The sequence below is a fragment of the Lutjanus erythropterus genome, chromosome 22, assembly GCF_056507025.1.
Source record: "Lutjanus erythropterus isolate fLutEry1 chromosome 22, fLutEry1.hap2, whole genome shotgun sequence".
NCBI lineage: Eukaryota > Metazoa > Chordata > Actinopteri > Lutjaniformes > Lutjanidae > Lutjanus > Lutjanus erythropterus.
Genome location: NC_139338.1, coordinates 17,354,841 through 17,380,733, shown reverse-complemented (window position 1 = coordinate 17,380,733; position 25,893 = coordinate 17,354,841). Strand labels below are relative to the sequence as shown.

General features: G+C 39.5%; 1 protein-coding gene across 1 annotated transcript in view; it reads right to left on the bottom strand.

The window, feature by feature from the left end:
• Positions 1-23,576, bottom strand: part of cacna1c (calcium channel, voltage-dependent, L type, alpha 1C subunit) — a 172,830-nt gene extending 149,254 nt beyond the window's left edge. Inside the window, exons 1-3 of the mRNA XM_084711514.1 lie at positions 23,537-23,576; positions 19,991-20,423; positions 11,371-11,476 (exon numbers count right to left, since the gene is read on the bottom strand). Of these exons, the coding sequence (XP_084567640.1) occupies positions 11,371-11,476; positions 19,991-20,423; positions 23,537-23,576 (579 nt within the window). The remainder of the gene's footprint in view (positions 1-11,370; positions 11,477-19,990; positions 20,424-23,536) is intronic.
• Positions 23,577-25,893: the final 2,317 nt, after the last annotated feature.

Sequence of the window (25,893 nt, the reverse complement as noted above, 5' to 3'; positions counted from 1 at the left end):
TGATATCACACCAGGCTTTTATGACTGGTCAAATATTAGCCTGGAATGATGAAGACACATGCGCGCACACATGCACACACACACACACACACACACACACACACACACACACACACAGAATACACATTACACCTGTTTGCCACCCTAATTTGCCCAGAGATCTACTGCGCACTTCCATTACCTTTGTTGCCATGGCTCTAATGTTTGCTGTATAAGCAATTTGTTGTGTGTGTGTCTGTGTGTGTGTGTGTGTGTGTGTGTGTGTGTGTGTGTGTGTGTGTGTGTGTGTGTGTGTGTGTGTGTGTGTGTGTGTGTGTGTGTGTTTGTGTGTGTGTGTGTGTATACTGGGATGCCAGTGATGGGATGATCCAATATATTAAGCTCAGATTTTCCAATATGAAGTTACCAGGGTAAGCACAAACAATGATGCAACCAAGAAGAGGAGAAAAGGAAAAGGAAGAGAAAATGGGTGTGCTGTTGCCTTTTAACCCTAATAGGTTAAAAGAAAAAATATCAATAGTGGTTTACAACATTCAATCTTGAAATTAAATTTAAAACTTAGCACATTAGTGATCACCCATACATCATTTGAGGTTACACTAAATTGATGGACTTGTTAATAATATGATGTAATCTATATGCTGCCATATGCACAGTGAACACCAAACAAGTGTGGTAAAGTAAAGTAATGCATAATTGAGAGCATAGCCACTTGTGGCAAGGTGGGTGCCATCACAAATTGCTAGTAACTAGGTAGCTACTTCATTTAGCTGCTTCCACTCCACCCACGCTCCACCTCCTTAGAAGTCCGGCCCTGCTAAGATGTCAGTGCCTGGAGGCATCACACAGAGGTTCCTAGTAGCTCTTCAGAAGACCATGGGTGGCATCATGGAGATTAGGCCCATGTTTATACAGTCCATGTTCCTTCCTGATGTTTTGTTTGTTTTTTTTAGCCCTGCCCAGAAGAAAATGGCATACTGAATAGGCAGAAAAAACAACTTGAAAAAGAACCATTAACAGTAAGTCAACTGTATTTGCCATAAGTATGACAAGAATGTTTCTAAGTAAAATGGGGACATTGACAAGGCTGACATTGCTCCCTGTGGTAAGGATGCATTGAGAATTTTGAGTTTCAGTGATGGACAGAGACATTACTCGGTCTTTCTCTCTACAGTGTGCTCTGTGGGAGCAGTAATGTGGGTCGATGTGAGGCAGAGGTGGACACTTTTAGCTCAGTAAAAATATCCTGCTCTATCTCTTTCTCTTCTCTATTCTGTATCTCCCTCAATGCCTCTGTCTCTCCTTTACCACTGGCACATCTGGAGCTTCATACAAACAATCAAAAATTCACCTCAGCATTACTAGCCTCTTTCAGACAGTTATGTAATAATTCTTGCCTCAGCGTCCCGAATTAGGGAAACTTTATTTCAGTTTCATAAGGCTCATTTGACCTGATTTAACATGACTTGTTTGCCAAATTAATCTAGCGCTGAATACCAATGCGGCATCAAACAAATCCACATGCATATCCACAGATCCTATATATGTCCTCCCACACACACTCACACACACACCACGCACACACACACACACATCTATATATACAAACATAGCCTCAAAATCACAGTGGTCTGGTATGCAGGTTTGGCATAAACAGGGGGTGTAAGATGGGATAATTTCCAGGGATCTGCTCAGAAATCATGGGATTTATGCCTGAGACTGTCTTCTCACAAACCTCTAAAAATACTGATATGCTGTTTTTAGTTTAGAAAAGCAGACACACGAAAAGTAAATCCATGTCTCTTCTCTTTAGAGAAAGAAAAATGTGAAGAACGATGAAGCAAAAGAGAAGAAAGACAGAGAGGTCAGGGGGTTTGTGTGGAAATCTCCCTATCTTTATCACCAAAATGGGACTATTAAAAAGCAGGGGAGGAGGGAGGAGAGAGGGAAGAGGAAATGGCGTTGTAATGAATGTGGTGCCACAGCTGCCATCATTTAGAGTCTTTATCTTTCACTTTTATTAGGTGGAGGAGAGGAGCGAGCGAGAGAAGAGACAGGCCCAGAGAGAGAAAGACAACAAGGGATAACACAATTTTGTACTTTTTATGTATTTTCAATTCAAACCAATTATACAGTGATAACACCAGAGCCGCTGACAGAATGTTACACGTTAGCCATTTTGCTTCTGTTTAACAGCCATGCCGGTGTAACAAAGCAACAACAAAAAAAAGAGGGGGGAGCAACAAAAACTTCACTTTCAATTTTTATGATTACCAGCCTACAATGAGTCAAGTTTCAATTGGTTAAGAAAAGGTCCTAATAAGTAGCAACCCAAACTAAGATAATCATCTGCATTAATGCTTTAGTTCCACTTTGGTGTACAGTGATTCAGTGGTGACTGTATGTTTCCTCTAACATGTCTCTTCCTTGTGCCTTCTAGCTCATGTATAAAAGTACTGCCAACATCTTTTCAGCAGCAGATAAAAACATCAATATGGAAAACAACCAAAGAACAAGGGTGTCCACATCATCAGCAAGTTAAATGTGAGACTTTTAGGGCCACAGTCTAATTAATCTTGATCACAGTCAGAGTCTAAAATGAACCTATGTGGAAGTCGCATGATGCAAATCACCATTTAAGTTGATGGATGCAACAACATGATGGAGACTTGCTCTAAAATACTAGAGACATATGGGTAAACAGAGGCATTGAAAAAGGGAGTTGTGCTGAGTGGAGTAATTATGAAGAAATTAAGCAGAAACGTATTTCTTGATTAGCCAACTGGCTAGTTCGATCATGCCACCAGGGCACAGTTTGCAAACAGAAATAGCAAAAACCTTAAAGACTATTCCAGGACAACAAAGTCTTTCAAATTCATCTCTTGTTGATTTCACCATAGATGTGTATGCATTCTGCACTTTGCCATGTTTTCAGAATTTAATAAATACACATTCAAGACCATCCCTAACAACATTTTGAGACCATTCTTTTTAAGGCCTATTATTAGTAAATGTGAATTTTAAACACTTTAGGACTTCTTAAGGAGCTGTAGCCACCCTGAATAATAACCTGTCAAATGCTAATCAATTCAAAGCTTATTTATTCGATTAACGCCTGCTAATGGAGCCATTCCTTATTCCCATCTTAAATCTGAGACCTTTCAATCTTTTAATCTGCATAAAAATGTGAGAATTTAAACAGGAAGATAGACAAGGAATGAGACTGAGAAGGATGTTCTGGTGAGTGGAAAAACTGTTCAGATAAAAACACATCTATAAATGTAGATTGTACTCTTTTTTCCCCCATGTTCAAGGTTCATTTTCTGTTACACTGGAGCCCTGCAGCAGTGAATTGGTAGAAAATGGCTCCAAAATATGGAACTGATGGAGCAGAAACCAAACAACCCTCTGAAGTAGTAACTCTGGAGTTGGAAAGCACCCATGTCTCCAACAGAAATGGTAACTGGGGTATTCCTTGTTTCCTCTGGGAGCTGAAAAGGGGAACAGCATTTATAATTTCAACATAATGACTCCCCAGGCTACAGCATGGTTGGAACTTGTTGTACTGCAGAAAACTTGCGAGAGATTTGAAGTTTCCCATCTGTGCAGAGAGCGGCCTGCTAATGTGTGTAAGACCAGATAAGATATAGTAGTGAATCATATTAGTCTTTGTCTGTTTATATGTACAACACACACACTGTCGCACTCACTCATCCTACTGCTGATAATATACTAATAAATGCATTAAATTCCACTGTAGTTATTCACACACCCACATACACCATCAGACACACACACACATACATCCTTATCCGGATGCACTGTGAGTGGTTGCATTCCACTGTGACTATTCAGAGGTACACACACATGCACGCACGCACGCACGCACACACGCACGCACACACACACACACACACACACACACACACACACACACATACACACACATACATACACACACATCACCACAAGAAAACACAGGCCAACATTGTTTAGATAAGTGAACGTACAGATAGATGCTGATCGTTCCTCTCCATCTATAAATAGACACTCCTAGCAACCAGCAGAGTAGCACCCAAAGGAACAGCATGTTAACTTGATCCTCTACAGCAGAAGTGATGGGGAGAGGGAGAGACAGGATGGAGGGCACATGGAGACACACGATTATATATATGAGTAATGGCATCTCTATAAGGTAGCAAACTCAGGTTATTTTATCCATTTAATTAAAGTGAATATAGCCTACTAGAGACCTCTTCTTTTTAGTGCAAATACAGACAAACAGAGAACACCAAATATGCTTGCTTGAATATGCACCCCCTTTAATGGAACACACCTCAAGCATCACCAGTGAAGCCAATTGATTTTAGAAGTCACATAATTGGATTGTGATTAGTTAAATTGATATCACTTCTATGTAGTGTAGTCAAGGGGATTCAACTGAGTGTAGTATAACTAGGGAAGCACTGATTTATTGGCAGAACCAATATTTGCCTTCGCAGTTGGACTCAGACAACTGTAGCTAGCATACCCATCTGTTGATTCAAAGAAGCAGCCAATGGCTGAAGACAACTTGTAAGATGTAAAATGTTAAATACGTATGCCATGTATTTTAGAAGAATTGCTTTCCTGGCATGAAAGGTGGAATAAATAATAATAAAACACAAAATATACATCCACAAAAAAACATCAGCATTGGCTATTGGCAAAAGTGTGATTTTAAACCGCAGTATTGGCCCTGAGTTCTGCAATCAGTGCATCACTAAGAATAAGTACACCTGTGTCTGGAGCGACTGGCCATTGGTGAGACAGAACTGTAGCAAAACCCTCACCCTAAAGACAAAGGAAAACTCCAAGCAACTCTACAGAGAGATGACTGAGGATCCAGGATGTATACAAGAAAATCACTAAACATGCCTTGGAGCACAGTTAAATCAATTAAGAGTTTAAAAGAGCATAGCACAGCGATTCATCTGCCTAGTTAGATTTCAGCAACTAAGAATTACTTGGTCAAGGGTAAGAAAACACTGACTGCAACATGGTTAAAATAAAGTAGCATAGACTGTTGGCAGGAGACAGGTTGCTGACTGAAGTCAGCTATGTTGAGGTCACATGCTTTGTACCTCCAAATAACCTCATGTCTAATGCTGTGGGTCTTGTGATGGTGTAATGATGCCACCCTTCATTTGTGGTTGCTGCTCAACTCATTTCAACTCAGCTCAACTCAGCTTTATTTATATCACCTTTCATATTCACATGCAATCCAAAGTTCTGCAGCAAAATTAAAACAACAGATGAGAATAAAAAAAACAAACAACAATAAATTTTGCATCAATAAAACAATTAAATTTAAAAACTTACATTTTTTCCCCCCTGGTATTTCTTTTACTTTATTTTAAATTCAAAAACAACAATTAAAGCTTAAAAGTAAGCAGAGCATGTGAGCAGAACAGGGAGGGTGAGCAGGGGAGGGTTGGATGGACCGCAGAGTGTTTTTTTGGATGTCCATCCTGCTCCAATTTCACTCAGGTATTGCTCACACCACGAGTCTGACATAGGCCCAAGTGCCCATTGCACGGACACCCACACTATTTTGAATTGTCCTGTTGATGAACTGGCCAGAGCTGTCTCTCCCTCTCATCTCCTCGGTGTGTGTTGGTGTTCAGTTTGCTGTCTGCTGTGGTCTAAAAGATCCTCACTGATGTAAACTGAGTAAAACTTATGTTTAGATGTCTTTTAAATCTAAAGTCTGCAGTGTGCGATAAAAGCTTCAACTGATGCGTGCACATTGAAGCTTTTAGAGCATGTTGGCCTACAAGCTGCGATTTAAACTAAAGCTGATTTTTCTGTTTTTCCACTCACATGCTCTGAAACTAAGGTTACAACATTATACCAAATTAAAAATTAAAAGTCAGATTAAAAATATTACTGAGATTCATTCACATTCATATGTCCACAAGAGGTCACTTGTCAAGAAAATATACACAAAATGTCATTTTACTCATTTGAACAAATGTCCAATTCTGTTGTGTGAAAAGAGAAAAACATACAGATCAGACAGAGAAAGACGTGTGTGAAATGCATGTGTTTTGATGAGGTCCATTAACCTCTGAAAGGTGATTCACTGACTTAAAGGTGCTTGTTTCATATGCCGACTGCAGAGCCAGCAGCTGATTCATCTAACACTGAACACCCTGTCACCCACCTCTGATACGCATACACACACCTCATGACATGCACAAATGAACAACCAGGAAAACACATTCATTGATGACGCACAAAAATGGCTGACGCTCTACAAATGTATTCATGCAATAAAGAAACTAAACCTGAATGTACACACACACACACACACACACACACACACACACACACACACACACACACCAAAATTATCTCAAACCTCAGTCGCCCTGAGAATCCTATTAAGCCTCATTATTGCTTATGGGATTTAGTGTCCAAAGTGTGTGTGCATCCATGTATGAGCGCATGTGGGATCTTGCCTCTCTATCAATCAGCGTCTAATCAGGTGTATTGATTAGTTAATTGCTTGATTATGACAACAGTATTCTGTCAATCTCAAAGTATCCATATTGATCTGATTAGATGGAGGAATGAAAGAGAGCAAGAGGGAGAAAGTGATTAAGGAGGAAAAGGGTGGGGAAAGAGTGAAACAGAAACAGCATAGAAAAGTAAATAATAGGATACAACAGTGAAAGTTTTAAATTTTTTTTCCAGCAAAAAATTGTTCCTAAATGGAACTATCCAAAGTGCAGCACATATTTTCTCCCTGAGAGAAGAGATTTTCTCACACCTTGGTTCCTACCCTCCTTTCTTCTGCAACCAAGGACAGATGAGGAGCATCACTACGGTTACCATATCCATGACAACCTCACCCGCTGCTATTATTGGGCATGTTGTCACGGAGACGGAGCTGCACATTATGGGATGCCGACAGAAATAGAAGTCTTGTACTGGAAGCAATACAACAGATCTCTGGTATTACATAAAAAAAGACTTGTGCAAATCTAGCGAGGGGGTGCCATATTGATTCTGAAATTCAGGCTCCATCACACACAAGGTCAGGGGTAAATATAAAGAGCAGCATCAGTATACTGAGCCACAGTCATGATGCAGCTGTTTTGAGTTCCGTGAGAACATAAAAGTTTTTTAAACCCTGTAGCTTATTCAAATGATAAAAAAAACTGGCAAAATGGGAAGAAATAAAAACAACATGTTTGAGCAAACAAATAGACAAGAGGCTAATGTGACACTCAAATGGACATCTAAAAATGTGACTAAAACAAGAGGATTGGGGTGAGCTGCATAAAAAGAGCTTTGATGCAGGGACTATTTAAAACACCCCTGAGGTCCAAACTCACATTATATTTAATGAGAGGTTTGTAGCACTGGAATGCAAAGGTGACACTGTCAGACATTACTGATGATATTGTGAGGACAATGTTCAGAGAACTGGCAGGGTTTCCTACTGGTAAGACGATAACATCACAGGTTCATTCTCCCCAAATGTGCATGAGATGTCCTGGAGCAAAACAGTTGCTGTAGGCAGCTGTGGATAAACCCATCATCTAAATGACTAAGATGTCAATATAATGAGAATCACAACAGACACTCTAGAAAATGAACCAATGAGAAGTAATATAAATTCTGACAGCCTTGGGATTAATTGCTGTCTTTCAAACACAATGACAGAACTGAATGAAGCCAATTGTTAAAGTGAATGCATATTGCAAATACAATGTAAACATACTTAGGGTGCATTTCTGGAAAAATCAGAGGCAGGCACTGTTTTCAAATGTGTTGTTTTCATTATGACTGACTTCATTCTGACTGATCTAGAACTGTCAAGATATTTACAGTGAGCTGGGACACATTATGAGGTTGCATAGTTATTTCAAGTTGAAACTAAATGTTGGGGTTGGACATAATGCTGTTAAGAACTGCTCCAGTGCAGCATATTGCAAATACCATAAAATATTATCTGAGCTATCAGTAAATTAAAATTTTTGGGAAACATGGTGCCCTGGGATTATTTAATCATACAATGCATGCACATTAAGGCTGTCAGATTTTCACTATATACAAAAATTCATATAAAGATATTATTCTAATATATATATAGGAAATTTTAAAATACTAAGGCTATCAGTAAAATTCACCTTTAACTTTATTGTGTTTTGTCTCTTTTGAATGAAAATATTATTATATTATTATATGAGTGTAGGGAGGGAGAGAAAGGGAGTCTGTAACCAGTGTTTCCCACAAATAGACTTTACTTGGGCGGGACGCCCAGGTAAATTAAAGGCCGCCAAGTATATCTGGCGCCCCTTTAAATGTCTACTTATGTGCAGCTGATTGGTGCTGGTGTTATCCAGTACCATGTTGGTTTCAATTGTTTTGATTGGCCACATCATTAACAAAAAGCATCCTCCACACGAGGCTCACCTGCTGTTGTGAAAATGGAATCACAGATAAGAATATCTAAAACACCGGTTGTGTGTTTTTGAGCAAACAGTACAGGGTGGGACAAGCCGGAGTGTATGCAGTAGGAGAGAGGTGTAGGTGTGAGTGGGGAAAAGACAGCTGGAGCAAAAAGCAAGGTGAGCAGATAAGGTGGAGAAATAATTATATTCACAATGGTGAAAAGGCAACCAGATGAAAGATCCACAAGGCCTACTGATATCATCTCATGTGTATTATAAACATGTCAATATTTCATGGTTTTTGTGGGACAACACATATGACACCACTGTATCTGACCTAAACCCACTCAGACAGTTTAAATAATCAACCTGACTGTTGTGCAACATTTTTACTTCCTTCTCCAGAAAAGACATTTTTTTTAACTTGTATGCTTCTTAATACCACATACATAGAGCAAAGAAATACAAATAAACACAGAGACAAACAGAACACACAAAGATACATGGTTCAACCACACTATTTAAGCCTCTGGTCCATCTGCACACTGCTTCCTGTCTGTCAGAAGGTGATAAAACTAATTGACCACAGCTGTGGTGGTGGTGACTAGGTTATTTGTGTTTGTGTGTGTGTGTGTGTGTGTGTGTGTGTGTGTGTGTGTGTGTGTGTGTGTGTGCATGAGTGCGTTTTATCCTTTCTTTAACTTGGAGGCGGCCACCAGTAGGGACCCAAATAACTCCACAAGAACAGCAGACCTGAAAATAGGTTCATTTAGGAGACCAGACTTTTCGTGGAAGTGTGTGTGTGTGCGTGTCTGCATGCCAATGCGTCATGCTGTATACTGTTTCAAAATGGCAAAAAGAGTAGCATTAAAATTCTCCTCGTTGTGTTGACAGACACTAGGAGACAGCAATACTCACTACTATTATCCATTCTAGACTGTTGAGTGAACACTAAGCATTACTTTTCCTAAATGCAATGATTTTACCTACATAAGAAATGTCAATATTTACCCGTTGTGTTAGAACCCTAAAACTACTATGCATCCTGCTTTACTTATTTTGGAAGTCAAAGTTTTCAAGATGAGTCTGAAAGTGCACTTTAAATTTTGACAGAGTTGTACAGAATTTACTCTTTGCTGTTTCACTAATTAGATCTCTACATTTAATCTAATTATTTCTAACACATTTTCAAAGCTTGAAAATAAAAGCTGAATCTTTTCAAAGATACGAAGAGCTGAAAGAAGCTAAAGAATACCTTAGTATCTGTAATGTAATGTGATCACTGAGACAGAAAGCCTTACTATACATTCATTGGCTCTGCTACAGGAAAAACTACTGTAATTGCTGTATACATGCCTCCTACAGAATTCTGAGAGTGATACAGAGAGGCATAGAGAGTGGGTGATGGCCACAGATTAAGGAGATGATAACAGCTGTCCTCCCTCAGTCCTATTTACTCTTCCACTGACTCATATACCTGCTCTGACATTATATCATTAAAGGAGAATCAGAGGGTAGATACACATCAAAACAAATAAAAACACATGGTATTTCTACACTCATTGATGTACAGTAAGCCCAAAGTGACTTCATGAGTAGAACAAGGTCAAAAAACCAAAACCAACCAAAGTACATCAGCTCTCAAGAATAAGTAAATGTGACAGAATCATTCTTAGAAAGAAGGAAAGATTGAAAGAAAGAACACCAGAGTGACAGATGTTACGGCTTCAGAAGGATTAGCGCCCTCCTCACACTAATACACTGGCAAACATCTGCAAGCTAACAAACACGCACACACCAAACACATGCATAAATTGTACAGATACATGTAATCATATTGATGATTGGTTGGTGACCTGGCCATGGTGTACCCCGTCTCTCACCCAATGTCAGCTGAGATTGGCTCCCAAACCCACCCCTCCTCTCCAGCGGGTATAGCTATTGGATATATGGATATTGATTTATACAAACACAGAGCAACACACTGCTTTATACACACACACTCACACCCTGGTGAGTGGCCAGGTTGAGGTAATCAGATAAGAGGTTTGGCAAGAAGCAGTCAGAAAAACTGAGTTTTCATGCAACAGATGTCTTTGTTTTGCAAGACATTTCTGCTTTACTTTGAAAAATATCAAATTATACATTTAGTACATTAGACTAGATGACATTTTGGCAACCGCAAAATCAGGCTTAAATCAAAACAACTCAGTCAGTCCACCAAAAGCGCTCACAATTCCTCAATCAAAACTATTTTCTCCTTAGCCAACCATAGCCCACAAGAAAATTATGTTTTTCCTTTGATCGAATCAACTCACATGGTTTTATTTGGTACAACTCAAGAGTCCTCAGACAAAGTAAGTGAAACCCTCCATTTTCTTGAGTCTTCGAAGTGGAACATCATAATCAAGTCTGTTGCAGCCAGTCCATCAATGAGAAGAGAAAACGATGCTCAAATAAGGGTTTATTCAAAGACAGGCATACCCTTTCTTATTCCCCACTTCATTTCTTTATTTTTTCTTGTTCCTCCCTGTTCTTTGCTTTTCACTCTTTCCTCTCCACCCTTCTTGAACCAGTCACTTCCCCGACTCCTGCCTCAGACACATGGCAGCAAATCACACACTCAGCAGGAAATGTGCAAATGACATGCTGCTCAGTAATGATAATTAACAGAAAGACCTGCTGATGAAATGTTTCATAAATTGACCACACACCTAATAACACTTCAATCAAGATAATACAACAACAACAGAAACTCAGCTCAACTCAGGACCACAGCAACAACAAACAAAAAACACTGTCCTCCAGGACTGAAAAAAAGAAGCCAACAATCTATGCTGTTACTTAACCAGAAACTATAACTACTTTCAAACAGCAAGTGAGCATGTTTTACTTTAAAATATTTGAAATATCGTAGATTACTCACCAGGTTGGAGTTGGTGGCGTTCGAGTCATCCTCAGGGAAGGGGATGTAGACTGCTAAGGCCACACAGTTAGCGAAGATGGTCATCAGGATGATGATCTCAAATGGTCTGAGAGAAGGGTTAAGGAGTATACAAACCAGAGCAGAGTACACAAAACAGAGGACATTTACAGAGAAGAAATCATCCCAAGTCAACTTGACGGTCCTGTTATCTGACATTCAACTTAGTAAAGATCAAAATAATATTCAGTGTATGGCAGGGCTGTCACTATCACAAATTTTATTTACATTTTATTCTACAATTATAGGTTTTGGAAACAAAAATTACAAAGGGAAGACATGACATAAATAACTTAAATAGAAAAGCATATTACTGATATATACAAAGAAATAACTGACGATGACAGGTACCAGTAATCAAAATAAACTGTGTATTTTGGCCAAAACAGGCCATGTTCTTGTCTGCCACAGACATGCAGCACAAATTAATGATTTGAAACAGGTCAGCCTGTCCTCAGGTCCCTTTTGAATGTGGGTGCTTTTTTAAAGGACCAGTGTGCAGGATTTAGTGGCATCTAGCAGTGACCTTGCAGATTGGAAAAACTGATTACACCCTCCTCTTCCAAGCTTGTAGGATCCAACGGTGGCTGCAAAACACGCAAAAAATGCAAAATGCTGCATCTAGTGCCAGTGTTTAGTTTCAGTCAGTGAAGACTTGATGCTGAAACACATCAGTTTGGGGGTTTTTTTGTCTTTTTTTTTAGGTTCAACACACCCAACCTGTGACAAGACCATTTTAATTGTTTTTTAATTGTGCATTGGTGATTTTTGTCATTCCAATGTGTATGACTCCTACGTGGAAGCTTCCCGCAAGGACACGCACCCTCTGCAGGTGGTTTTCAGGTGATAACACACTAATTCTATTGTGCCAAAAGACAGTAGATAAAGCCCCATAAATCAGGTATGTATGCAATAATTTATGAAAACTTCTAGTACACAGTACGAAATGATACACACTCTGACTTCTGGCCTTCCTGAATTGAATTAGTATTCATATCAGGCATGTTATTTCAACAAAGAGGTATTTTTAAACAGGCTAATACATCCTTACATAAGCAGAGGTATATACATACACATAGCAGAGTGCACAAGCAGTGTACACAATGGGAGAGATCAAAGCAGTTGAGTTTGCCTTTTCGTTAACAATAAGACATATTGGGTCACTTAGGAAGCTCTTTGTGTGTACAAGGGGGGTTAGAGAGACAGTGCATGCCCTAATATGGGTGCAGTGAGGAGCAGGCCTGTCGCGTGGAAGACGGGAAGTGGACGGAGAAAGAGTGAGCGTGAGAGGGAATGAGAGAGAGGAGAGAGTTTTTATATGGAACGGTCCTTGAGAGGGGAGTGACCTCATTATTTTTGGCCTCAGAGAGAAAAAGAGAGGAGAGATACAAAGTGAGTGAGAATGGAGAGTGAAAAGAGAGAATGTGAAGGAGAGATAAAGGAGGTCTGGTTTTCATCAACACAATTACTGACTGCCACTGCTGTCACCTCCCTCCACCTTCTTTTGCTCTCCCTCTGCTCTCCTCTTCCATTCTTTCCTTGTTTCCTTCCTTTCTGTCTTCCCTCTTCCCTCCTGGCTGCAAGTCAAATTAGTCTAGACTCCAGATCTTGTAGTGTAACACAAACAGAAATGCACTGATGAGTTGTGCTGTCAGAACCTCGAATCCACAAGACAAACCACGAGCAAATGAATGTACACTCTAAGCTGACATTCACTTTAAACATTTTACATGACACTGTGAATGCAAGCTTTCCAAGCTTTAGAACAGTGTTGAATCATTTGCTGCACTGAATCCAACAGAAGAGGCAGTTTGTGGGAAGCCAATGAGGGATCATGCCCTTGATACTAGGCTACACTTAGGGGTATACAATTAATATTACTGAAATCATAATATGGCCAAGTGCAATATCCAAATCACAGAAGTTGCAGTTTTTTGATGGGAGAGGAAAATGTGTAACAAAACAGCATTAAAATGAAGTAGTGTAGTGCTGCAGAGATGCCCTGACCTACAAATCTCATTCTTCAGATGTAAGAAAACATGTTTGTTTGGTACAAAACCCAATAAATGCCATCATGATTATGGCTGAAATTAAAATTGTGATGCAAAAATGATTACTCCCACAAATCATAAGGTGAGGCTAATGTGGCTAACATTAGCCATGCCACAGCTGCTGCTGACTAAGCAGCTACAGGTAAGCACAAACGAGAGAAGACTAAGAACCCTGGTCTACATCTTGCAAAGAATAATAGAGGGAGTTTGTAGCAGTACTTGAGAAAGTGACCAAATATGGTAAAAAGGAAAAAAATGCAAAAGAAAAATCCATATCCATATTATAAACTATGTTACAATCTATCTATTAAGTAACTAAAAAAAACTTCAGATGTTCTGCATCATTACATACATAAATAGATACAATATAAACAAGAGAAATCCTTGTTGTTGTTGGTTAAACCAGATCGGTAATTTATCTCTAGCACCGTTCAATATTTTGAAATTATGACTTGAATTGCAGAAGGTTGATGGGACTGCCAAGTGAGAATAAGTGAACCTAACAACTTTAACAATCTTTTACTACCTGTAATCACACCAGTAATCTTGCTGTGTGTGGCCCCTCTAGAAACAGACCTGCTATCCATTTTAGAGCCTAACTGCTGTTTTAGAAACAGCTCTGCAGACAGAGAAAGAGCGAGAGGGAGAAAAAAAATCATGTTTTTTTATGGTGGGACTAATACTTAATGTTTATGTTTGGATTATGGATTGACCCTTGAACATCATCAACCACAAGATCATTCAGCTCATTCAGCATGGGACCAGAATGCATCACAGTTAATCACTCACCCTTGTACCAGGGGCTCATTATAACACACTCCAGACATGCGGGGACCGACAGAAAAACAGGCCTGTGAGTCATTCTGGGTTGCTGACCCATAATTTAAAAAAACCCTTGAGGTCTGCTTCCATCAACATGATAATAAATCTACTGTTTGCTGTGCTGTTGAGAGTAAAACATTAAGAAGAAATTCTGCGGGTCTGAGTACAGAATCAAACCAGGTATCATGTCTATTAATTATGTACATTAACCAGCAGAATAAAAGGAAATATCCACTTTAACAGCATAAAAGCAAAGAAATAATGAAGGGATAATTCAGATTACTTGAGGTGGGATTGTATTAAGTACTTATCAATAGTAAATGTATTACCTAAAGTAGATGGAGGCCAGTTGAAAATCAACAACAGCAGGTATCCATTATTAAAACCATAGGAGCAAAGAAAAACTAATGGTAAGGAATTTTCACAAAGCTAATTGTGGGGACTGACTCTAACAGCTCTTAAAAAAAGAAAAAACAGCAATAAATACAAAAAAATTGAAATCAGCAACGGTTAGCTCAGCAGCTTTCACAGCTGACATAATGTAGTATTCACCAGGGTGCTACTGTCTGAGGCGTTTTGGAATTTAACATATACATTCAGCAATTTAACAAGCTAAATGTACATGCTTACGACAAATTGTCACACTGGGATTGCATCCACATAAACACACCGGGATGCTGTTATTCTCCGAAATACTCTGCAGTCAGCAGTTGCCTCACATAAACATCACATCCAACTTCACAATAACACAGCAAAATCTCTTATCTTGACAAACCCGAATAAGAATGCAGGGATATACTGATATTATCTGCCAGAGCAAGCTCAACACTCTTCTGTGCTATGCTGAGAATATTTATCTCTTTTCCTGATTGAGCTGAAAATGCATGCAAACAGAGTAACCCCTCATGTGACCTGATGCAATATATAAGCTGTTAGCCAGGAAACAGTATTTTTGTGTGTGTGTGTGTGTGTGTGAATGAACTCAATGACACGTTTTCAAAACTACCACTTACAGTGATTTCATATACAGAACATAGTAGTTAGACATACACCTGCCCCCGCTCTCTCCTTGTCTCTCACACTGACCTTGCAGTGTGCAGGTAATGCTTAAATGCTATAATTACACCACATGTGAGAGTGCTGTGCGTGCGTGTGTGTGTGTGTGTGTGTGTTTCAGTCCTTCATCATCTGTGTGTAAGTATGCGTGTGCTCTTCGAGAGTGTTTATATGTGTGTTGCAAGCTCAGACGGGCCCCATCGACCTGTTGAGAGCAGCAGCTGTTGTCATGGTAACAGAGGAGGAAGAGAGGAAGATTTCGGATCTGCTATCTCTAGAGACAGAGGTACTCACAGAATACAGGACACACACACACACAGGCGCACACACATACACACACAAAGCCTACAGAATAAAAACAACACATGAATACATAACTATGCACATGCAGAGGACAAATGCATACATAACAGAGCACAAAGTCACCCACAGACTAATGTTCAACCACATGCTACATTTAAACAGGCCCACAATGCAGGTATAAAGGACATCCCAAAGAAGAGTGTTCAGCTCAACAGGCAGGCACTAATATTGACTGTTTGATGGGATTTTTGAAACTAGTGTAGGACACCAAGTAAAGATCATTCACTGATTTAAGAACAGAATATAAATGCCTCAGTCTGTTTGTTTGTGTTGTTATGGGATTTCAGTGAATCCAAACTATCCTTTTAAAACAACAAAGTCACACAATAGCACCAAAATCGAACTGATCTAGTCAATGCAATACCATCAACTCCTTTGTTCTGCAAGGTCAAATTACTGATTTCACCTGTGGAGTTTGGCTGGTTTTGAGAGAGTGATACTTGGCTTATATAACAGACAAGGCTGTCTGACAGCAAAGTAAAACAGTGAAAACACTTAAACTGATATTGATTTTTGTTGTGGACAGCCACAGCAGTACATTGCTTAGCTTCAGTGCTTCTACTCGTCTCTGCTTCTCCAAACTGAGGGCGTGCAAACTGCCATCTACTGTAGGTAATACACTGACTATCGATAAGTACCTCATACTGAACTCCACTTCAAATAATCTGAACTATCCCTCTAAACTGACCCACTGCTTTTGAATTCTTTAGATAGACAAGCATACAAAAGACTGGTAGTTGGATGCAGATTTTGAAAGTGCTGAAGGATACAATCTACTGTAATTTTGTTACCGTTTGCTCCACCCATGTTTTTTTTTTCTGTCCGTGTTTGCGTCTTCCTCTCTTTCTGGTCTCTGATTCTCCCTAAGAGCCCTCTTTTAATGTCCCTCATCTTTCCTTAACTCATCTAATTCCCTCCTATTTCTCTCTCTGTAACTCTGTCTCTCTAGCTTCCCTCCCTTCAGAGCTGTTTGAATGAATGATGCGGGGAATTGTGGGTAATGATCTGAACACTCATCAGTCATTGGGTGACACTGTTCCAGTGACCCTGAAGGTTTATGCATGCTTTTTTTCCCCATTAATTTTTTTAACAACTTAAGTACAGCTGGAAAGGAGATCTTAAGGTCTACTGTTGACATTTTGACTTTTAAGAATTATAAATACATAAGGTGATCAGAAGGATAATTTGCCTTTATCCAGTGCTGTACTGCGCAGAGGGAGATAAAACACTCTTTAAAAGGCAGCCCAGTTCTTCCCATGGGAAATTTGAAGTTATTTTTATGAAAACATGTCACTTGTTTGAAAGATATGCAAGAAAATTGCACACCCTGGTGAACTCAAAATTTTGCTTTTCACATTAAACTAAGCAAAACAATCAAAACAAATGCAGAAACAAATAGGACTAAACAGTATTTTGGCAATTTCTTGATAAAAATACATGTTCATAATAATATCACAAAGACCTATGACACCTAAAACACATGAGAACACGTATGAAGGATGGATTAAACTTTGTCTTCATCAGCTGTAACGTGAGGTGCAACAATTAATTGTCAATTGTACGGCCAACTAATGCTAGCTTACTATCTGCAGTTACCAGCTAAATTTGTGTTAGATTACACTGCATTTGCTAAACTCATAACTTATTCCCAGCGGTTACACTGGGATTTGTTATTTGGAGCGTTTGAGCTGGTGTAGGCTGGTGCATAATCAAAGTGGGCCAACAATGTCACATCTCTCACTGTCTCACTCCCTCAGGTTAAAGCCAGGTTAGCTTAGCTCTCATTACGGCTCTCTTCCTGGAGCAAATGTGGTCTGGCTGGTCTAACTGGGTCTGCACTTAATTTAATCCTGCACTTCCTTTTCTGTTGTTATTGTGTGCATTTCTGTCTTCTATCTCGTATAGATGTGTGTCATATTTAACCATCCAACCTGTGTTTGCTGGGATCTAAGCTAGCTTTAGCCTTTTAGCATTAACATTATATGATGTATGCAGCTGTTAGGTAACTTTAAATATTTAAGACCCTTTAACTGGGTTCTTGTTTTATGTGTCAAATGGAAACATTTAAAAGTTAGCTCAAAACAGACTCCCAGCCAGGAGTTTAGCTTACATTAGCTAGCTACATTTATGATAGCTGCTAGTGAGAATCATCATTTTTGCTGACAAAATCCAGTCATAAGCTGGAAATGCAAAGTTGTTTTTGTTTACTTCTATGTGGAATTTAAGACCCACTGTTTCAAAAACGAATGACAATTTCGCTGTAAACGCCATATGTACATGTATTGCCACTGCTGAGAATATGTTGCTGAAAGAACAATGAGCAGAAATTCAATTGAAAAATCTTTTCAACTTATTTTATTAAAAAATTCCAAATTTTATTCATTAAAGCCCAAATAGAAATCCCTTTTTGGCTTTCACAACATGTTAGTATTACTGCAACATAAGTGGCCATAAACCAGTCCTTCTGTATGTGTGTACTATAGGTGGAACCTATGTCTGATGTACAATTACAAGAAATTATATTTTTCACAGTTATTTTGCTCATATAGCCTACGACTCTGATTTATCCTACTTTGATAATTCCCTAATGTAACCCTCTTCAAACATGCACACTCCAAAAGCTCTTTCTAACTCATCTTCTCTTTCCTCACTGATTCGCTCTGCCTTCCGCTTCTCTCCTCTTTTCCCTCATGATCCCCCTATCCTCTCCTCTCCTCCCCTCACTCATTATTTGCCCTCCCCCTTCTCTGTCATTTTTCTTGTTTACCTTTCCCATCCTCCCCTCAATCCCTCCCTCCCTCTTCAGCTACTCGGCTCCATCATCTCTCCTGTCGACATCCACGTCCTGCCCACATCCCTGCCTTTCTCATTTCCCCCAGCCCCTCCTCCTCTTCCTCTCCTCCTCTCCCTCTCAGGACAGTGTGTGACTGTGCTCTTGCTGAGTTCATGCTCATGGAGACCCTCTCCTATTATAGATCACTTTGACTGTGACACTGACCATTTCTGTCTCTCTCCCTTCTCCCTCCATCTCACCCTGAGGGAAAACCAAGTCATTATGTTCCACAGCTTAAAAAAAACTCCAGAGGAGAGGAAGGGTAGAAAGGAAGGACGGGTGGAGGAGCAGCAGGAATAAAGGGATTTGGGTGGACACAGGGAGGGAGAAATGGATAATAAATGAGAGAGGGAGGATGGGGGAAGGAGAAGGAGGAACAGAGGCATGGATGCACTAGGGGGAAAGGGGATGAATCAAGTTCGGAAGAGCCAGGGGAGAGAGAAGAGGTGTGAAGGAGGGATAAAAATGACACAATTTGTTTTATCCTCCTGTGAGAAAAGAATGTAAGATGAAAGAGGGAGAGAAGAAAAAGAAAGAGGACATGCAGAGGAAGGGGAGAAAGGATTACGAAGAGTGAGTAGAGAGCGGGGAATCACACCAAGTGAGACATAGGAGAGGAGAGAAAATGATTAAAAATGAAAGAGGATGTGTGATGCATTCTTAACCTGTTTATGTCCTGCACCCGTTACTGTATGCCCCCCTTTCTTCTCATTCTGCTCCTTTCCATGATTTTTCTACCTGCATCTCTCCATCCATTCCACATGGGAAGGATGCAATAGCTGTATTTACTCTGAGGCATGTAAATGCACATTTTACTGAATCACTTTATTTAGTGTTAATAGAGAGAGCGTCCCTCAAAAACAATGTTATGCAGTAAATGGCCCCTTGATTCAGGTTGCTACCTTGTAAATGCATACAACTGTGTTCAAACAAGAAATCATGTTAAATTTAAGATGGTCCCATTTGCTTTATATGTCCTCAAAAAAGAAAACCCATCCTGCACTGGGGCACCTCGTAACTACCTTTTGCCTCTGACAGAAAACCTTTTTGATTTAATGTCTGCTATGCATTAAACATCAACAGAAAAAACTTAAGTATTATTTTTATTAATACCAGTAGTTTACTTTTAGTTGAGTAATATTTATGTAATGTTTCAATACTCTTTCAACTACTTTATTCTCTACGTTAATCCTCCAAAATTCAATGGTCTTTTTCAGATGCTTCAAGGTAGCTTTATTTTGAAAGAACTGACTTCCTCATCTGCCTGATTTGAATGTCCCCCTCTGGTAAGTTAACATAAATGACATAATTAAGGATGTCAGGTGTCAACCTTTAAAAATTACACTTTCTTGAATGTGAGAGTGGAACATGTTGCATGTTATTACACATCATAAACAGTGTAAAAACAAACCTCTGCCCACAGTTAGTTAAAGGATACTTCCACTCTACGATGCTGATGCAGGCCCTGCGGATGGGGTTCTTGAGTGTGAGACAGAGTAGGGCCCGTGGCGGCCTCGTGGCTGTCGTCGTTGTCTGTTTCTTGGGCTTTGAGCCATAGTGTTGTCTCTTCCTTTGCGTGGAGCTGGCCGTGGAGATGGGCCCGCCCCCTCCCGACCCAAGCCCCGCCCCTCCGCTCGATGCAGCGTTGCCCATCATCTTCGCCTGCCGCGCGGCATCGATGGCCGCCTGCCAGCTCAGAGCCGCCCCTGGTGTGGGGATGTGCTCCGGGGCCAGGCCCACCACGCCCACCCCATGGTTGACCCCACCCCCTCCTCCATCATGGTCGCCGTGGCTACCACCGCCACTGTGCTCATTGGTCAAGCCGGGGGGAGGAGGGCGAGGAAGGGGGGCAGGGGGAGAGTAGTCGGAGCCTGCAGAGGAAAGAGAAAAGAGAGGAGGAATAAAAGTTAGCAAACAAGACAAGTGAACAGTCAGTAAGCTCTTAAATCACCTCCTTCAGTCAGTAAGTGATTCACTTGCTGATTTAATACATCACACATGACTCCTTGAAGCTGATACAGTGTTTTAATTTTTTACAGTTTGGTAGTTTACTTTGGAGGCTTCAAGCGTGTTTGAATTGTTGACATATCAGTTAGTGAGCCCTGTATATTTTCCACACTCTGAAGTGTCTCCCTGTAGAATAGGCCGATGACTAATATACTCCCATCTGTCAAGCAAGTACAACAGAGCTAACTGTGTGCTGTTTAGTTCCTCGGCATATTGTGTAGGTTATACAGTCCATTCACTTTGTGTCAACACCAACACACACAACACCAATCATCAGACTGGCAACTAATGATGGTTCTCTGTGCTAACTTAACACACCATTGTCTTTTATATCTCAAAGTTCCTGATCACTGTTACATTGTTTAAATTATAACCTTTAAAAAGTTTGAAACAAAAAAAAATCTTTACTGCTGCTGCACTTCCTGTTTTTCCTTTTCACTACATAGAGTATGGCTGCACAATTGACCAAAATATTATCGAAATCGCAACATGCTGAAGTGCAATATCCAAATGACACAAGCTTACAGATCATTCCCACTGATCTGTGATCACATGGTAATTGCAATATCGGTCAAAATAACTGCAATATTACTTTTTGTTTGCAATATTATTTTTGCTATATTACCATAGATTTCACAAGTACCTTGTCCAAATGTGCAATTGTTACAGTAGGAATGCATTTTGCTTTTTCATCTTGATTGCCATTTGTTAGACATGCATTAGGGCACATAATATAATATAAAACATAAGTGTCATAAGAAACATAAAAAAGTATAATTTTGGGAAATCCATTGAGGACATAAAGTGCAAGTTCAAGAAAGTGCCAAATTTAGAACGTGATCAGAGCTTAAAAAGCAGCTGAATGTTATATGGGACAAAGAATGTGATGCGTCTTTTAGTCCACATTCTGGGCAGGCTATACCTTCACCCTCAAGATAAAAGTATGTATTCATTCTTCATGTGATCAAAAAAATAGATATCTTGCAAAACATTATTTGAGAAATAATGAAATTAGTCAAGCAGTGGAGTACTAGTATGGTATAAACACAGGGGTCCCAGAGTGAAAGACTAAACATTTACTCAGTGAGGGAAAATCTGAATCAGAATCGGTTTTATTGGCCATATATATGTACTTGTACATTCATTTTTCTACTGCTCTCAATGTGCCGAAATAAAAGGATGTGATGTGACATTGCAGTATGTTATCAGAATAAAATTACAAGAACACAAACAATATTTGTTTTTAAGCGGAATAAAAGAAAAGAAGAATGTTAAGAGAGAAACGAGAGACAGAATTACAATAATCTCAGTGAGATTACATAGTTGTACCACCCCGACAAATTGCAGGAATAAGACTAAGTGAGTAAAAGAAGTACTGTAAGAGAGCGTGGATTATCCATACTGTATGCTTAGCCAGATTAAAGACAGTTATAACATCCTCTAAGAACCCATCACCCTGACATCTGAACAAAGACTCCACAAATGTACTCATCCTGTAACAGAGTACACACACTGTGAAATGATATACCATTTTCAGATTTATGTGCATGGGAACTAAAGTATATTCCAAAAACCAATAAGTCCTAGGTACTGATGCTATCAAACCATTTTGGCAAAACAGAACAATTTTTGTTTTTGTTTCATATTGTCAGTTTCGCTTGAAAAACAACTGTTTAAAGACAGAATCGCTGTGTGGATTTTTCTATACTGTGAACAGCTACAAGCTGCATAATGATGTACAGTACCATCAACTGGATTTATTTTGCAACACTCCATGAATCAATACATTTTTCAGTACAGGTAACCCCCAGTGAAAATGGAAAGCTTAATCTTGCCTGTAACAGTAATATGTGTGCAGTTTGGAGGCAAATTATCAATATGCTGATTTCAGTCACACCTGACCAAACGTAATAATTCCCAATGTCAAATTCACAAATCCTATAAATGCAAAGCTACTTTGGGGAGAAGAAGGATACAAAAGTTTAAGAACCCCTGTAAAAGTTAATCCAACCTGTGCTGTTACAACAGAGATAAGGAGACTGGAAGAGAGAGAAAGAGGAAAAAGGGAAAAGAGATGTACAGGGGTTAGAGAGAGGAGGCGGGTAGAGATAGACTTATCCTGTATGCTTAGTACGATTACAGGGCGGTTACAATATCCGCTGAAATCCCATTCCTCTCACTTCACAGCTTTAAGTTTCTACATATGAACTCACAGTGGATGACAGCCTGAGGGAATATTACATCAGATCCTTACCTAATATTATTGTTGGGTGTTGTATCCATTTTAGTTTTATATTAACCTATTCTCAACTGACTAATTTTATTTGCCCCATTTCCTCATTTTGATCCTGTGTGAAACATGTAAAGTATTCTGTCTTTGTTTTGAAAAGTGCTGTAATAATTTATTTTTATCAGTCGGAGTAGTATTTTGAAGGTGCTGTACTTTTATTCAAAAAGTAATGTCTACACTCAAATGTGATTTAAAAATGTAATTGTGAGCCAGCAAGCACAGTGTGAGGACCCAAGCAAACCAAGGCAGCTACTGAATTGAGCCATCATTAATTTAATTATTTACACCTGTTCTGTTTGTACTGTAACATGTATTAGTACATTTAATATAACAGGCTTTTTATGAAGCAGAATAGGTCCTATCAGTGTTGCATTATTAGGCTATACATCCCATTATAACACATCTTGCTTAACGTACACAATAAAGAGCACCACAAATCTCGCGAGAGTTTCGCGAACCTAGGGTTCCCATCTAAAAATGACCGTTAGAAAACGAGAAAACCAACGCCAGCCGTTTAACGTTAGCTCCAGTAGCCATTAGCAGCTAGCTGAACCAAGCGTCCATACAGAACTCAAGAAATCAAGCAAAAGTGGCACAATAAACAAAATAACTTGCTAGTCGGTTGGCTTAACAAGGAAAACTGGGGAAAATGAGGTTACCAAACTGTCTCCTTTAACGCAGTCCGACCTGACGGCCCCACCTCCAGTCTGTGCACCAAGCTAGACATCACGGACATGTCCTCCTGTCCTGCTCAACTACGTTCACACTCGTCTCCAGTGAGACAAGAAAGAAACGTCCCTGGGACTCATAACTGCAATGCAACTGCCAATCCCTGATTTCTTACTGTAAAGATTTTTTACTGTTACCCACCTGTGTAACCAATCAGGGGTCTGCTTGCTGCTCATGTGACCAGCTAAACGAGGAGCGGAAACGAGGCTTTACCTGCCTGAGGAAATTAATTTTTATCAAATGATCTTATAACAACTTCATTTCTAGTTTAATACACAATTATCAATATTGGCATTTCTTTTGTTTTATTCTTGGTTTTATTCATCTAATTTGTTCTTTCGTATTTCTATTTTATGTCAAGCATTTTGTAATATTTATTTAGATAATTACTATATAAATAAACTTTGTTGTTTTTTATTACATCTCAAATAAAATTAATGGAATACCCTAAAGCTATCTTAAAACAAAAGCACTTGACTAAACAACAACACAAGATATGTCTCCTGCAAATAGGAGCAGTGTGCTTTGGATGCAGTGCCTACGGAGGTGTTCTTTACATTCATCGGCGGTGAAGTCACTTGGTATCAGATGCAGCTGTGCCTTATGGGAAATACCACTGTGGTTTCAATTTGGAGCATCGCATTACTTGGATGGAACTATATTTTCCACATTTTCTCAATAGTCTTGGAGGGTTTCTAGGGTTTTTAAATGTAGAGAACCTAGACGTAAATAGCAAAGTCTGCTTTTATGATACATACAAGCATTAAAACACACGTCTTCCCCCTCTATACTGGAAAATATTGCCTTTTAACCATTCTTTCCACCGGTGTGAGTAAATATCTGCTTCCTGACTGCTGCTGTTGCACATCATCTCTCTCTTTCACTCACTGTCACACAGACACACACACACACACACACACACACACACACACATAATCACTTCCAGCATATTGTACTGCTGCGTGATCAGTTTATCTCTCACTGCCTGCCCCTCTCACAGGGTGTACCCCAGTGAGGCTCTGTGTGTTTGTAAGTATGAGTGTGTGTGTGCTGCATGAGTGAGTGTGAGGATTAGAAGAGAGTAAAACTTTAATAATACTGAGCTCACTAATCTGTCTGACCGCATGTCTCTCTGTGTGTCTGCCCTGCTCATGCATGCACAGTCATGTTGTGTGTATGTTGCATGATGGACTGTGTGCTGGTGTGAGCGACTGTAATTCCATTAGCAGCTCTTTATTCTGCAGGAAAAAATGATTCTGACTGAAGGGGAGAAGGCGGGGAAGGGATGGAAGAAGAAAAGGAAAGAGGATGAAGAAGGCAGGAGGTGGATCAACTACCGTAGGAGGAGAGAAAAGAAACAGATGATAAGGAAGGGGGAATAGAGACAGGAAGAAGAGACAGAAGCAGGAAGAAGAGATTAAAATCGTAGGAGAAGCAGAAAAAAAATAAGAAAAGAGGGAAGATGAAAAAATAGGTGGAGGGCTAGGGTGCTTAACCATGAGTGACAGGACTTAATCCAATAATTTATCCATCCATCATATGACTTTACAGCAGAAAATATTTCACACTAATTCTCTCCTATAGTATTACAGTGAGTGTAGTCGGTGCTGTTAATACAGACAAAGGTTTTCATAGTAATTCAGCCAACCAATGACTCTGAAAGTACTATAGTCAAGGATTATAGCTCTACTTCAATTAGTCTAACACATTGGTCATATAATACATTATACACATACACTCATATTCTTAAAGCACTGCAGTCAATGGTATAGTAAAACTACAGTCAGTAATTATAAGTACAATAAAAGATTGATTTAATCTAGGTCACTCTGTGTGGACAGTTACTAATGGTTACAACATAGATCACAAATGACATGTGAGCAAAAAAGAAAAAATATATGCAATACATAAATTAATAAAACTACCAGCCAAACATGTCAAGTCATCTAACACCTGACTTCACAACAATTACTACTAGCGCTCTAATCTATGTCAAATTCAAAATCTACTGGAAAAACACAGAAAATAATGTGGAATTGCCCTTTAAATAGTGCTAGACACACCTTTTTCACTATAGAAACCGTAAGATTTAATAATAGGAAAAAGCACAGGTGTGTTTTTACATTGTGCTTTGCTTCAGTGAGTTGAAGCAATAAGAGAGTAAAGATGTTTATGTGTAGATTAAGTGGTGCTCCACACCTGATGCTGCAGTCAGTCCCTAATTGGTGGATAAAAGAAGGGTGAGTGGCCTTTTTCTCAACAGACATTTTAACTTGCCATAGTAGGAAAAGCACAGGTGGAACCGATATCATTAA